At 36.5% G+C, this 16,994-nt stretch overlaps 1 protein-coding gene and 2 long non-coding RNA genes across 5 annotated transcripts in view; all 3 read left to right on the top strand.

The window, feature by feature from the left end:
* The window catches only part of LOC117225187 (uncharacterized), a 123,763-nt gene that overhangs the window by 37,909 nt on the left and 68,860 nt on the right, over window positions 1-16,994 (top strand). Inside the window, exon 1 of one of the 3 annotated variants that reach the window (XM_033478523.2) lies at window positions 1,614-1,813. The exons of 1 other annotated variant lie outside the window; for it this stretch is intronic. In XM_033478523.2, coding sequence (XP_033334414.2) covers window positions 1,774-1,813 — 40 coding nt within the window. In that variant the 5' untranslated portion in view covers window positions 1,614-1,773. Of the gene's footprint in view, window positions 1-1,613; window positions 1,814-16,994 lie in introns of those variants that run through there. One more of the 3 variants, XM_033478525.2, reaches the window with a different exon arrangement.
* LOC117225188 (uncharacterized) lies at window positions 1,827-13,888 on the top strand. Its single transcript, XR_004491448.2, has 3 exons — window positions 1,827-2,402; window positions 3,897-4,188; window positions 13,435-13,888. It is a non-coding gene; the product is annotated as an uncharacterized LOC117225188 (long non-coding RNA).
* LOC143260713 (uncharacterized) lies at window positions 14,611-16,015 on the top strand. The gene is made up of 2 exons (XR_013034999.1): window positions 14,611-15,325; window positions 15,402-16,015. It is a non-coding gene; the product is annotated as an uncharacterized LOC143260713 (long non-coding RNA).

Raw genomic sequence — 16,994 nt, 5'->3', positions numbered from 1 at the left:
CTATTTTTTAAACTGTCATTGTAATAAATGTTCGAAATTGTGCTAGTACATATTGATATATTTTTGAAACGTAGAATGGGGAACTGTCTGGCCCTTTCAAATGTTATGAGGTTAATTAATGAAAGCGATGAATCGTTTTTTGAGAGAATATTATTTACCGACGGCGCATCTTTCATCAATCATTGTCAATTAAACTTGAGAAACATGCATTATCGATCGTTGGAAAATCCACGGTGGTTAACGCAAGTGGATAGGCAAAGACCTTGAGTCGTAAATGTCTGGTACGGTATCGTGAGTAATCAAATAATTGGTCCTTATTTTATAAATGATACATTAAATGGACAAAAGTATGTAACATTCCTGCAAGATGAGCTACAGGTGCTTTTAAATTATGTACCATTAGACATTCGTGGAAGAATGTGGTATCAGCGCGATAGTTGTCCAGCCCATTCTACACGTCTATTTCAGATGCAAAATTTTCAAATTGTTAAATTGGACGTACTGGGCATGTAGCGTGACCATCGCGGTGACCAGATCTCACGTCTATGGATTATTTCTTATGATGACATTTAAAAGAAGTTGTTTGTTATGAACAACCAACAACAAAAGAAAACATGAAAAAAAAATAGAAAAAAAAATATTTTTGCAATACAGTGGATGGTTTTTCAAACCATTCAAATGGCATACAAAATATTTTTTGTACCCCCATAATTAGAGGAGATATTTGGGTGGCCTTATTTCAGTGGACTACCCTGTATAATTTACATTAAATGTTTGCACTTTTTTCTATCACTCCATAACTTATAATTGAAAAGCATCAATCATGAATCACCGCTCCATTGCGACTCCTTCTTGAAACAGTAGCACAAACGGTACAATATATACCAGATTCTATTCATATTTTTAAACATTATTCTTTATAAATTCACTTACGCATATACTCTTATGTAACAATCGACTGGAAAAAAAATGTTTATTCGAATAGGGATTTTTTAAAGCAAGAACATATTGTTCCATATTGTGTATCTAAATTTTTGTTTCATTGTCCCGATTTATGGAACAGTTGGCATCCGTGTTTCATGTGCAGTGTCCTCATTTCGAACGTGCATTACAAATGGTACTTTACTATTTTACTATTTTATCACATTAAATAAATCTTTCATAGTTCATTACGTTATCTGGAAACATCAACTTATCGAACAGTATAGTATAGATATTCAACAAAAATACTTTTAAGTTCTATTAAAATTGATGATAATTTGAGCCCTTGATAAGCTTTCCATAATAGATACTTTTACCGTACGTAGGCGAAGAAATCGTTCCAACACTCTCATCGAACGGACTGTATTTCCAGCAAGCACTTTCCTTCTCGTGCCGCGTGAGTCGCGTGTATCATGGCCGATCGGAAATGGTGCGACCGTGGCTGGTTTGCTAAATAAGTAGCCCTACTGTGATGACGGTAACGATGACGATGGCGCAGGACAGTCGCCAAAAATTTCGCCTATGCGTTCGAAGCACCGCGCGTCGTTCATTAAATACCTACGCCCGTTCCTGTTTGCTCGCTTCTCCGAAGAACGTTACATCGTGTAGCCCAGTCTTTCCTCGACGCTGCTCGAATCCGCGCGAAAATCGAAAATTGAGAGCTTTTGCCGCGATGACGACAACGCGATCGATCGGTTTCGCTGTGACTCCAGAGTCCAATCTACGCGTACTATACGCGTTCACCGCGTACTCTAATCGCATACATCATCGAACGTGGAAAATCAAACGGGAATGGATATAATACGATACTTTTGCACGGTCCCGTGCATCCGTAAGTGTGCGAAACGTTTTCTATGCTCTCGTATTTGCAACTTTTAATTGGATCGAAGACCTTGTGACTTGTTCCTGAGAAAATGATATACGCCGCGGCGCGTGGATTGTTGGATAAATATGTATTCGGTCAGGCATAATCACGGAATAACGGTGAAATTTCAGAAAGTATTTTAATTACGTTAGTCAATAGTGGAAGAAAGTGTGTGGAAAGTTTCGTGGAAAAGGTGATAAACTAATTCGCTCGAAAATATAATTTACATAATCCTAGGAAGACCAACGATGATACGTGCATACAAAGGTTATCGTGTTCGCTCGTTTCAATTATCTGGGTCGGTTTGTTTGATCGAATACATTGCACCGAAGACTATTTTCTTGTAAGATTGTTCTATCGTAAATTCATTGAAAGCTTTCAGAGCGTGAAACATTTGTCATTGTCTTGTTTCACGGCACCTAGAAGAATCAATTAGTCGACAGCAGTTTTATCGAGAACATGATCGAGTATTATTTCAGTTATTATTTCAAAATTATAGAAACTGCACCAGCAGAATATACTTGGTCGAAAAATACACTTTTTCCATCTTAAGTAGGTATGTATATGTTTTACAACATTTAACATGGAATCGCTTAAATGATATCTTAACGTGATGAATAAAATGTCGATATTTAAAAGATATATTAAATTCAATTACTGTTTGAAGAGTCAACTTGGTTCGTAGTTAAACCTTAACGATTATGCTATCAACATCATTAGCGTTCGTATATTTAACGCACGCAAAACTTATCATTCCATCGCGGTATTATTGCTCCATTTTTCTTATCCTGCACGCGCTCAGACAAAATATAGAAAACAGATTATGCAGTTGCTGGCATGAAAATAAAATACCAACAAATATAAAAGTGATATTATAAAGTAATTTTATAATACAATATCTCACGAAATTGACTATATGCCAATGGTATTATACATTGTTCAAACGATCACCTGATATTTACAACGTAATCCATGCAATGAAGAATACTAACAAATTGATAACATAAAAACTCATCAGTTTCTCCCCCCCCCCTCTCTCTTTCTTGCTCCCTTGAAGACATATTCTCAATCGATGCATACGTCATCGTCAGTGGAATACGATTGATCAAACGGTAATTTTCTTGGACGGGACGAAGGCGATCGAAGGATCGCTCCGAGAAGATCACGTATAAGCTACTCGCGTAGGTACCACGTATCCGTTGAGTCATTGGGTATTCATTGAGTATCACGAAGGCCGATAATGATAATCCGTTGGAAGAATGCTGCGGTCTCGCGGCCACAGTTATGCGGAGCAACTGGCCGCATGTCAATTTGTTCTCTGTTGGTCACCCGTTACTGTCGGTGTCGGTGATACTTGGGACTGGGCACATAAGATGATCGCGGAAGCGATGCACTCGTGGAAAGTATACGATATCATCGCATAAACGAGCGAATTTTATTACATCTCGCCAGCCTGGGGCGTCGCGCATCGCCTCGACAGAAAATTATAACTAATCCGACAATGATTACAACTATTACGATAATAAATTCCCTTTCCCGCTCATTAATAATCCTCCCATTAATTATAATATAAGCTACCGTTAAATTGGACATCAGTTGGAAAGGTATTCTTTCTATATGAAACTGAATACTTAAATACCAAAACCTTTTTATCGCAGCCAATGTAGCATATGCAAACTTCTAAGCTGCATGAAAACGCATGAAATCATAAGAACTGATTGCGCATTAACGAAGGAAATCTCTAAGATTGAATTCTTCAAACAGTTTTCTCCATGTTTTTCTACTAGAAAAAGAATGTGTTATTTAAAATAATATTTCAATTATTTGATATCAGATTTTTAGACATTAAAATTTGATTCGTCACAAAAATTATATAGCCAACTTTTGATAAAGTGATTTTAATTTGAGCATTATCCTCGTGTCAAAAATATACGTATTTTGTTATTTACTGTTACTTCGATGTGTTTACAAAAAACGTGATGTTGCCGCACTTGATTCAAAACGGAACAGATTATTGGAAACAAATCACGGCATCGCGTTCTTATTGTAGAGCGAAATTCCCACTGAAATGGAAGTAAATATTTACTCGAACGGAGGGTTCATATTTATCAAGACTCTATTGAAGAATGATTTAATGCAGACGAGTGAAACTTCTATGAGAATCCGTTGGAATTCAGTGACTTTACAAATCACTCTTCAAAAAAAAAAGTGAGGAATCAGTCTCCCAGATTTAGAGAGTAGAATCCTATACTCTATAAATAGTTCGCATAATACGGGTCCGTACAACACGACGCAAAAGTTGCGGCTATGTATAACAAGGAAGAAAGAACTTGTACAACACGGTATGTACGCGGCGCTTATACCTACAGGTTTATATTATCTCAGCGCAGAGTTGGATAAAACGTAATCTGACAATCAAATTACATATAATTAAAATTACATATAATTTCCTGACACACCCTGTGCATGTGTTTGACTTTCCGTTCCATACTTAAACGTCGATTCAGATTATCAATTCTACTACACTCGCTGTCAGAGTGTACCAACAGTCACGGGTTCAAAATGTGCTCGTATTCGTACGATACTTGGCAGAAATACTCGAATATCGCGGAAGCAACGAATTGAGGTGAAGTGTACGATCGTGCATCGTAACTTTGGCTTCTTGTCAAAATCCTTATTTTGTTGCATGCGAAAATAAATGCGACGGTGTAATAACAAAAAATTCAGTAATATATAAAACGAAGAAGAATGTACACAATATGTATACGATACCAATATTTATCAATATTTGTATCAATATTTATTATCACATTTTTATCTCGTTAATTATTAGGTGTAGGACGTACGAAGGTCAATGTAGTTTTATTCAGAATTTGACACTCTATCGATCTGTGGCACACAAGTTTAATATGGGGAAAGAATGGAAAAAGAAAATTGTCCCTTCGTGCAAGAAAACATATTGTTACAACTTCAACTAATACTTTGAAAAACTGTTAATGAATTGTCATTGAATGCAAGCTTGACGCCTTTCGCTGGACTGTTCAACACGTTCTCAATCGCAATCTGAATACTAAAAGAGAAATGTAGATGCTGCACCTACACTTTTCGATCGTCATAATGCAACCAGACTAGACTGTGCTCATTATAACGTCAAATGATATCGTATTCAATGTTGTCCATTTAATATTGTTTCGTGGAGTATACAAATTTCTATAGATTTTGTTACAACTTAAAGGTGTTATTGTTGAATATTTGTAGTATTGTTCGATAGGTTGATGTTTCCAGATAACGTAATGAATTTTGAAATATTTTTTTAATACGAATAAAATAGTGAAGGACGGTTCCCAGTGTTTCATCTTAAATGTCTTAATTTTGAAATGCCTGTTTCGAAATAGGGACATTGAACATGAAACACGGATGCCAGCTGTTCCATAAATAGGACAGCGAATAAATCGAAGCACATAATTTGGAACAGTATGTTTTTGCTTAGAAACATCCGTATTCGAATAAATATTTTTGTTTACAGCCAATTGTTACGTAACAGTACTTGTGTGGGTGCAGATATAAAGACAATGTTCAAAAATATAAGTAGAATTTTTACAAGAATGGGTCACAATTGAGCATTGTTTCATAATAGGCACTTCTACCTTATTTCGTTCTTACCGTATAAAATTCACCCGTACTTCATTTGGAAGTCAGTATACATTATACAAATCTCTTCGAAACTCTTGAAAATTGTAGTAGTGCTATAGTTATGCTTCGGAGCGTAAGCTCGAGTCAATAGTAGGTGATCTGAGAAAATTCTTCGAATGTAGAGGGACGAGATATTTCCGTAAATGTTCTTATATTAATACTGCGGTAAGCTTCCTCCTTGGGAGTATTTCACGAATGTTTCCATTTCAATCTGTTCCGTCCGCATTCGTCGCGACCCGAGAGTTTCAAGCATGTGGCATACGGCATACGGGATACGGGTGGTTGAAAGCGGATATTTTATACACGCGTTCGCAAGATTCTTCATCCTGCGATCGTAAAATTCGAAACTCCTGGTTCCGTCCTGCCATGGACCGAGACAGCTTATTTCGTCACGAAGTAAAAGCTATAGCGTGCAAAGGTGTCACCGAGGCGGTTATGAGAACGGACAGCTTTACGACGCCGAAGCTAAAGGCAGTCCAATCTACTCAAAGGTCGTTAACACAGCCGAAACGGCATCAGAAAGGTAGTTTTTAGGGATGTTTTGAAAACGCCCTGTAAAACTTTGACGATCGTCAAACTGATTTATAGAAACACCTTTCGAACGCGAACGCTTTGAAATTGTTGGTAGTTCACAGAACTCCAACTGAACGGTCGCTCGTTCATCGGGCGTGCAACTACCATGGAAACTCAAACAATGACTTATGTACGCAGAGCTTGATATTTCTAATTGTACTTACTTAATGAAAGCTCATTACATAACTAATGCAATATATGTAGTTCTAGTAATTTTTGATTAAAATGCAAGATTAATGTAGCAGCAATTGCAAACTAGATTCGGATAAGCGTTTAAAATGTAGATCCACCGACATGTTCATAAAAAGTGAACTGTTAAATACAGAATTCTGGGTGGAGATTTTTTAAAATTATTTGGCTTTCTGGTTATAGCGCGGTCGCTAAGGAAATCTACAAAGTAAAACAGCCTTTTATCTCTTTCCCAAATGAAATTCAGCGCAGTACGGTACCAGTTGTAAACTGTTCCACGGATTACCAAGGATTACCAAAGTATTTTTCGTTGCCATTTTACGGTCTCCACTTTACACCTCCTCATAATTTCAAACTTTTCTCGTTACACTTCTGTGTTGCTTCTTTTATTACACTTTCTAACTCCATAGCTGGACTGTTTTTTCTGTCTTATGTGACGTGTATTCTAAGATTCCTCAGACGAAGAAGTTAATTCTACCTTCTTTGAAATGAACGCGAGTAAGCATACTTGATTCCTCGCATCTTCATTCGCATCGATTAATAAATTAATTCTATGGTTTCGGCGTTCACTTGCACGATATTGGAAAATAATCTTCCTCAATTTGAAAGAATATAAATGGTCGAAGTCGATTTTAATAATTCAGCAGTTAGAATAATTATAAATGTCGATGACAGTTACGGGAATACAAAATCAAGATGTTACTTGAAAAAGTGAAATTGAAATAGTTCCTGTCATCTCTTCTTTTCTAGTGTATCTTTAACAAGAAATTATAATAGAAAATAACATTTCGCTTTTGCTTCATCCTTGTAAAATTTCCGACGTTATTTTGATACAATTTTTTAGATAACACGTTTTTCGGCTGATACATTTCCATAGGCGTATTTTTAACAAAACCAACTTTTTTAATCTACCTAGAATTCTGTAACCAGTTTGAAATTGTGACGCGTGTATGTACAATCGTTCCTGAAAAAGATCTCTGTATCAAATTTTGTATTTCTAAAATTATATTTTTACTTCACTTTCTAGTAGAAGTTTAATTCTCTATATTTCTATTATTTCATACCCTATCTAAAAATAAAATATCAATAAAACATTTATCTAGAACTAGAGTGACACGTTTCTTTGCACTTTTTGTTTCTGGTTTACCATGGCCCCGGTACACCATTGCTTTTTATGAAATCAAAAATAAAAACCTGTTTATCTAAATCGCCGCGATTATTTACTGTCATCGTAATTCAAAATTATTGAATAATCATAAAATCGCTCCAAAAAGGCGATTCGTTACAAAGAAATAAAGTATCAACAATGATCGTTGATTACCATAGAAGGAAACTTGAATACAACAATCAGGGATGGAACACTGAATGCGAGAGAACCCCGATTCACGAATTGGTCGCTCATTGCAAAATAACACTGGCCGGCTGTGTCTGGTTTGTCGACTAAACAAATTGCTCTGAAATTGATGAAGAGAATCGGCGATCAATTTGTCGCCGTTGTCGCTCTGTTTTCCGTCAGGCTTGCCAAGGAGCGCGAACACTGACGTAACTTGGTTAATTGACACAGTTTTTGATACGAGCGATACGTGTGCTCCACTGGGTCAACGTTCGTTCCTTATTAACGTCAATTAACACCAGCGTATAAACGTTTACTAATGACGTCAGTGTTTTTGCACGCGGAACGATTCGTAATCGTCGAGCGGGCTGGTCTGTTTACACGAAGCGTCCGGAGCTGCGATAACTGACCAACTCCAAAATTGATCTCTCTGACTCATTTCTAAGCAGCCCGCGCCACAGAACTCGTGCGTAATATTAGAGCAACTTATTCTAATCTCAACCGTCGCATTCTTACATGTCAACCTCTACCCCTTACTATTAGCTCTTATCTTAACCGTAGAATTTCCATGAGGCGTGGCATTGTCGAACCCATGTGATTCGAACAATAATTAGTTAAACCGGTTTCCTTTCTGGAAGCAATTTTCAAACAATTATTTATCGTTGAACGCTGAAATTCAGCATTTCAATATTCTTTTTATTTCATGAAGGTATGGAACTCTGGACATGGAAAATCGGTTTAATATTTTATTAATGAAGTTACGGGCTCGAAGAGACCCGTTTTGTGATTTTCTTACAAGAAAGCCAAGAACTACTTTGCACTGATTTTTTGCACCTGCTTTTGGGTGAAAAGATGACTCGAGATCAGGGTTTTAATGAAACTGTTAAAATTTATCCGTTTATTTATTTATAAATAAACACTTGTCGCTTAACGTCAGTCTATAAATTATTATTGTAATCCATATTGTATGTAAAAACTATCAAAAGGTATTGTACTATTAACATACAATCGATCCATCGATTTCTCATCCGGGTTCCAAACAGCTTCGTGGTATTTTTCATTAATTTTTTGTCGGTCAGCCTCGTAGTAGCAGGTGACGTTATCGACAATTAATTATTCATGCAGCGAACGCGCAAGGATGCTTGGAAATCATTGAAATTTGCACGGCGTATGGTTCATGGAAATCGACAGTGGAAAGGAAAGCATATTTATTTTCATTCGCGGATGTTGCAAGCTACGTCGCGAAAGTGGACGTAAAAAGTGGTTATCGACCGATACTTGTAATTAAACGGATTACATACCACTGTACGCGATGCTGAACGTAATGACGCCGATATCTATGATTGATCGTGCGGAATTATTTACTCTACGAAGGAACGCTACTTAACTCAACGAAGCCACGCATTCCGATCATTAAATCATATTAATTGGGATAATTGTGGTAATCTTTGCATGGAAAAAAATTTGGGAAGTGAAAATGCTACGAACGACTACAATTTATCAAGAATATATGTATACATTTTGTAGCAGTAATTGATATGTCGTAAACAGGTACCTACACAGGCTCACGAAAGTGTTCAAACACCTTTTAAAACGCAATGAGATTTTTTTTATAGATGATAATAGAATTAATCTATTAGACAATAAGTGAAATTTATTATCTTAATCTTAATCTTCCTCTTGCTTCGAATGACAATTTTTCAACATTTTTCAACAACAATATATCACTTCATTAAATTCGTTTTGATACGAGCTACTATAATATGAAATAAAACATATACCATGCAATAATTTACAAAGATGAAGGTAATTTTTCGATTTTTTGGAATAACACATTTTTTTGAAACTTTCTATATTGCAATCTGTAGCTGATCAAAAATTAATTAACTTTTGTACGAAACGTTTTGTTGTCAGACTATCGGAAGTGCTCGAGGAATCGTGGAAACAGTTACGTGGAACGCCCTCTATATTTTCAAAAAAAAATTGCTTTGGGTATAAAACTGTTCCGGCCGATACGCTACAGTCGATCAATTTTTCGAAGTTTGATTCGGATCTCTTCAATTAAGTTTCGGAGCGGCGCGTCTATCCGCGCGATTGATTTATCGAATGAAGAAACGAAGATTCATTTGGATCGTGGCGCAATCCGCAATTCGCGATCCGCGGATTGCAGCGGAACGTTTTAATTGGAATGCAGGAAAATGAAATACGAGACGCAGAGAGACTATGCGAATGACATTTCCTTTCTCGTGCTGGCAGGATGCGGGTCCATACGGGCGCTCGTACGGGTTCGACGCTGCAATTAGGTCAAGGCGTTTAATTACGCGACGAAGACTCCACCGTGTTCCAAATATTGAGATCGGGAACAGCAAATCAGAGCCGGCGGAACACTTATTGTTGGTCCGACTACTCTCTCATCTCGGTTTTAAATTTCTTCCTATTTCTGTTACAGTTAGAACACCCGATACATTTTTGTAATTTCATATCTACGTGACAATTCGTCGCAATGAAATTGAAACGATAAAGAAGCAAAGAGTCGACACGGTCGCGTTTACTTCAGAAAGCGAAAAATACTGTATCGATTGACGAGTCAGTTAGATTGACCGAGTGTCTCGCTATTAGTATCGCAGGTACACTCGCGTCGGAAAGTATGTTAATACAACTTTTCGTTGAAATCGGTTTTATTTGTTATGCAAATGCGTCATAAGAATTAGATTGAAGGGGATACAGAAAGAGATACAGAAATTAAAAAAAAATAAGATTTTTTTAAAGATCAGGATTGGCACGATGATAGCGTAACCTGCTAAATTTTACGAAGTACTTAGGACGCGAATTCTACGTTGCGCGCGGTTGGTGGGGTAACAATTAAACAAGGAGTACGGTCAACGTTGTTAAACGTCGCTAAAGGAATGATGGATTTTGAAAAGAGTCAAACGATGCTTACCCGTATGAAATAAAATTTTTTCATTAATTCTACTTCAATATTAATCGCTAACCTAGCCATTTTCGACCTGCAGTAAAGCTTCGATTGTCTAAACTATTGCCAGCGACACGAATGTTCAGATATTAAAACAATTACTTTTAGTTACAGTGCCAGACTTGATTGTTGTTAATTTATAATGTACGATTCTTGAAAATTCTCTGATTACCAAGGTTTGCAGGAAAGATATCGAATTTTTAGTTATCGCAATTGCATCGATACAAATTGATCGTATGTCGTGTGTACAGTTCCGAAAAATGTCGTTTTATAACTCTGGAAGTTTGCAGCATTCACACTTGAAACTCATTGCATTTTATATTACGGCTATTCGAAACTATCATTATAGCCAAAACGAATATTCGAATATTTGATAGCTTCACGGTAGCCCGATCGTTCCATGTTTCTCACGTAAGGGCCGATGCTTTCAACGAAAAGAGTTGAGGCAATTAATGGTTTCCAGGAATAACCGCGGGATCAGAAGGTTCCGACGGATCCAAATCAGACGGTTTACGCAGAAATGTAACGAACTGCATCGTTAGGGTTGATTACCGGGTAAAAAGCATCGGGAATCGTGCGAACCCGGCTGGGACACCGCGTGACAGTCCGCGAGGCGTAGACATTCGTCTGGCAAAAAGCGGGAATACGCGATGTAACAAGGCCGGAACAATATAAAGACGGAGCAAAAAAGAGTTGTCGGGTGCTGGCACTGAAAGATATGAGTTTATTTACAGAAACGGTTTTAGTACGACGACGAGAAACGCGTCAGGTACACATCGTGCACCGCGTCCGGTCCTCCGCATATAGAACATCCGCTGCAGCACAAACGCGTACACGCACACGCGCACGTCAACGAACGCGCACAGAACATGCGAGGAGATGCACTTTTATGCGCTCGGTACTCGCTCGTACGCGTTTCAGCCAGTTATGATCGCTGGAAGAATCGAGGTTAATATAAAGGCTGCTGGAAAAAAGGGTCTAACACTTCAGGGACGTGTTAAAAAGACTAAGATAAAAGCACATACTTGTTACGAGACACCGCTCAATTGGGACCCCTTCTTGAAACAGTAGCAGAAATAATATAATGAAAACTAGATAGTCCATATGAAAGTGAATGTAAAAATTCTACCCGTATCTTTGAACATTCTTCTTTATAAATTCACTTGCACAAATATTCTTATATAACAATCAACTATAAAAAAAAATGTTTATTCGCACACGGATATTTCTAAGTAAAGTGCATACGTACTGTTCCATATTATGTACTTCAATTTGTTCACTGTCCCTATTTATGGAATAGTTGGCAGCCGCGTTTCATATTCAATGTCCCTACTTTGGAACTAGCATTTCAAATGGATGTTCCAAAATTGAGTCATTCAATATGAAACACGGGGACATGGTACGAAAATGGCGTTCCTATAATAGGTACACACCCGTAATTTACTATTTTATTCATATTATTTTTTATTTGTATTAAATAAATATTCCAAAGTTCATTACGATATCTAGAAGTATCAATCTATCAAACAGTTATATAAATATTCAACAATAACACTTTTAAATTGTAAGAAAATCGATGATAATCTTTTACCCACCGAAAAACGTTGCCTAATAGGTAGATACTTTACCTTAATGCGATTTCAGCTAGTCTTTTCCAGGTATGTATATACATGCCTCGTAATTTTTCAGAGTTGGGCAGTAATCGATTATTTTGTGATTACTTCTTTAATTGATTACGATAAGTAATCATGGTAACCATAATAATTATGTTATTATAATAATAATCGTTACTAGAATAAATCAGTAATCATGATTAGATTTGATTTGTTTATTTTTCTGATCAGTCGCTTGGGACTGACGAGGGGCCCAAATAAAAGAAGTCTTCCGTTCATTCATGAAATGCATGCAGATTTTCTGCATGAGAGACTATTCAGAATTATTATTAACTACCACAACGCCAAGTGTTTCAGTTAATCATAATCAAAATAATGATCATTATATGATTCATGATTACTATGTTAATAATAACTACACGGCAACAAACATTAGTTAAATAGAAATTTCTTTCTACCTTTAACAATTTTAGTAAGTTAAATTATAATACATAGACGTCCTTAAATTCTTTTAATAGCTTCATTATTTTAAATTTCACGTACCCATTTGTATTATAAATGCATCAAATTTGCAATTTAATTATGACCAACGATCACATTTGCTTCGATAACTCAACTTATTCATTAATCATGAATACTTTTTGTCCAACTCTGCAATTTTAAATCTTAAATGATATACTGATATACGTTCTAGTAAAAATTCAATTTCCTATGCTTTTATTATTTTATACAATAGCTGAGAATAAAATAATGATCATATTCGACAATGCGAAATGAAGGGATCGGCGGTGGGGAGGCAATTAATATTTACATATATTTCATTACGTAACTAAAAATCAACGTATGCATCTAAAAAATAGTATTTAAATTTTGATATTTTAATAATAATTTAATTAATATAATAAACAAATAAAATGTATAATATTATATATATAAAATTTTAAATGAGTCAAATTGACTCAGTCCGCGCGCGGTAAAGAATTACATCGAAGTTTAATGAAAGTATATTTGATTTTTGTTTCTTTATATTCATTTTTAATAGATAATGCATACGCAGGTAAGGATGGTCATCTTGAAGAATGTTTAATAAAAAAAGACCAGAAAAAAATACAAAAGAAGCAGAAAAATAGATGAAGACTAAAAAAAACTAGATGAAACGACCAAAAAATTTTCTCATAAAATTTAAATTTAAAATTCTCATAAAAATTTCCAGACTTAAGATATCGTTCAAATGTTTGCGTCGGAGAAAAGAACATGTGTTCTAAAAGTTTTCAACCTCGATGTTACCTTACCACGTTCATTTTCGAACGAATACGATAGCCACGGCGAACACGTGCGCGGGTACCGCACCGCAGCAGTCGACTGACTCGTGGCGTGGAAGCTTCGTCAGACGTAATCGGTTCCACCGAATACGGTAACCGCTTAATAAGGATTCCTTGGACGTCGTCATTGACGAAGACCAAGTGACAAGGGTCGCTATATCGAGATATTTCACCTCGATAGCACTCTCGATTACCTTTTTAGCGATTCGAGTTCTGGAAAAGGATGCACGCTCCGTGATTTATTCGAAAACACTTTTTAATAATCGTTGCAAAACTTCTAACACCATTATACTATTCTGCCTGTATACGAGGTCTGTTCAGAAAATAATCAGACTTTATTATGAATTTTACAGAGATTATTTTGATCCTTGTCCCTTTCAAAGTACAATGAATTCTTCCTAATTGACCCTCCGCTTGTACACGAAGATGAACAATTTGAGTAGAGGAGGTACGATTATTCGAGTCTGGCGGCTCGTTTTTATAATTACCTATTGTCAACAACTATAAAAATGAGTCGCAAGGCTCGAATGATCGTACTTCCTCTTTCAAAATTGTCCATTTTTGTTTCCAAGCTGAGAGTCGATTAGGGAAAATTTATTGTACTCTCTTCCCTTATTCGCATACTTTTTCCAGCGGTATTTCCATCTCCCGAAACAATCCTGGATAGCTTCATTCGAAGTGGTCTGTAAGGTCTGTGACGAAATTACTTTGATGTCGTCGATAGTCTGAAAACCGGAGTCCTTTCAGCGCTGTCTTTAATTTCGGAAATAAGAAAAAATTACGCGGAGCCAGGTCTGGCGAGTAAGGAGGGTGAGTGAGAACAGTCGCCTGATTTTTCCCTAGTTTAACGCAAAATTTTACGTTGCATCGTTGCTCCAGAAAATTACACATTTCAAAAATCGCCACTAACTAACGCCACTTGTTCAATGTATTTTTTAAGATATGGATTAAGATGATCGTTATTTAATCCTCTGGATTAATTAATAATTAATTTATACGAAAAACTTCGGCAAGTATTTCTTACGATTTTTCACAAAACATACTACTTAAATTCCTCGGAACTGCTGTAGCATCGATTGAAAAATGTCTATTACATTTTGACACATAAAAGATGTATGTGATACCCGAATCTTATATGTTGACAGGTAAATGTAATAAAAGAACATAGGTTACGTTTTTAATCCGGGAATGCGGAAATTGGGACAGCCGCGGTCCAAACGGATCCAAGTGTTAAAAGAGTAATTTTCAGAGGCATGACGAGAAAGGAAGCTGATTCGAGTATTCGACTTTCTTCTGATCCGTGAAGAAATTCGCTCGCGACAACGAAAGCGAAGCGGCAGCTCCGTTAAATGTATGTAGCAGCAGAGATGGTGACGTTATCGCATCGCGTAACACTTGTTTCAGCGAACGTTTCACGGAGCCGTTGTAAACAGGCGGTCCCGTCTGTTAGTCGTCGTCTGCGCGACGACCATTCCTTCGTCTCGTTCCTCGGGATCTCCTTTCGCTGGCCCAGCTTGCTCTTCACTTTTTGCCGCGTTTCCAACGTCTCCTTTTCCAGCTCTACACGCGACGATGCGACGGGTTTCGACGTCAGCCGACGCTATGCGACATGATTATAAGCACCTCCGCTGCCTACGCGTGCTCTTCATTCTCGCGCTATTGCCAATTAAATGCGAAGAGCCCGCATGAAGTTGCAGTTAGAGTCGAATCATAATTTGAAAGAAAGACAGTGAAAGCGAACAGCGCTGGTAGAGTATCGCGCAGCGCCCATGGCATGTGCGAGTATGTATCCCGGATGATCGCTGCCGATAAAAAGTAGGTAGATAAGCGGATACTTACTTTTAATGGTCCTTTTTAGGTTACGCAACGTGGCTTACCGAAGGTACACATCGCGACGATACTATAAGACACCGTTCGCATGTATAAAGCCATACAAACCTACGGTATATGTACGATCGACCGCATGTGTTCGTCCACTTACATCGCACTCATTGTCAGTGTATGTGTAGGTAAAAGCAAGAAAATTTCCAGATGAAATTCGAAACAAAAATACAGAAACTAAGCTTCAGTTGTAGGAAATAAGACGACGTTTCGCCGAATTCCTAAGTACACGTATACAATTGTATGATTTTATAACGATTTAAAATAAAATGGGGTAGTAGAGCTGGTTTCATTGTGTAATTAACTTTATGTTTATCAAATGAGATATATTAAATTTTGTTGTTCCTTTGTTTTGTTTATATTTGAATAAAAAAATCTATTATGTCTTATGCGATAAATATAAAGTTAATTACGACTGACAACAAACCAAAGACGCAGAAAATGGTTTTATTATTATTTATATGTCTGTAAATTATAATTTATCGTATGGTTCTATGTGAATATGTAATATTTTGTATGTAGCATTTTCACGGCGTAGAGTGGTGAAGCTAGCAATATTATATGGCAGTATTATATGACTACTTTCTTCTACTCTGTAATTTATGTTTACTACCTACTGTATGTAGATGGTTAGATAGCTGACAGAAAAACACAGAGACAAAAGGGGAATTTAATTGTAGGTCTCGCTGCTAATATCTCGCTGCTGTCGTTAATATTTCAGTGAATAACGAAGATATGTATATATCCAGTAACCAAATAGATCCACATTTCCTTGCTAACAATCAGCTATCTTTTCATCTCTGCACAGTACATTGCTCCCTGCTTATTTAATTTTACGTATTTTTCTCTGTTCTTACTCACTTTCGCGTATTCAGTTTGCTCGATCTCGGATGGTACTCGCCCTTTCAATCCCTCTCTCTTTCTTTCTCAATTTCTCTCTTTTTTCTCTCTTCCTCTCTCTCTCTCTCTCTGACTTTATCTCTTCAACTTGTCTAAATCATTTTATTTCTTAATGTCCTTCTGTCACTCCTTAACTAATAATTTCCTCCTCATTGTCCAGTTTCGTTAAGGCGACACTCTAGTCAAAAATATAGGGTTTTAAGCTCACTTTGATTTTTTTAAACAATTAAGCTTGTTACATGGTAATTTGAAGTGCATACTTCCGACAAAAAAGCAATTAAATAATTAAAATGTTTTTACATCTTTACAATTAAGGACCATTTAAGAAAAATTTCTAAAATACAATATTCGATACAATTTTATAAGCTTTCAAGACAGTTTCTATTTTCGAAAAATTTTAAACCATTGCTACAAGAAATGAAATTTTATTCAACAATACGAACATGAAAATTGTCATAAATGTTGGCAGCAATTTGGCAGCTAGGGAGCAATTTATTTAAAACAAATCAAAATTAAAAATTCGATACCCGATTTGGTCGCTATCTTGAAAAATCTAATTTATTCGTATAACTCTAGTGCATCTCCGTTTTGAATATTGTAAAGACACGTGTTCCTTCGTTAGAAACTGTTAGATTATATTGCACTCGATTCGGGCAGAAGAATATAAATC

This window comes from Megalopta genalis, chromosome 17, assembly GCF_051020955.1.
Source record: "Megalopta genalis isolate 19385.01 chromosome 17, iyMegGena1_principal, whole genome shotgun sequence".
NCBI lineage: Eukaryota > Metazoa > Arthropoda > Insecta > Hymenoptera > Halictidae > Megalopta > Megalopta genalis.
The sequence above is the reverse complement of the archived record's forward strand: the minus strand, read 5'-3'. Positions and strand labels throughout refer to the sequence as shown.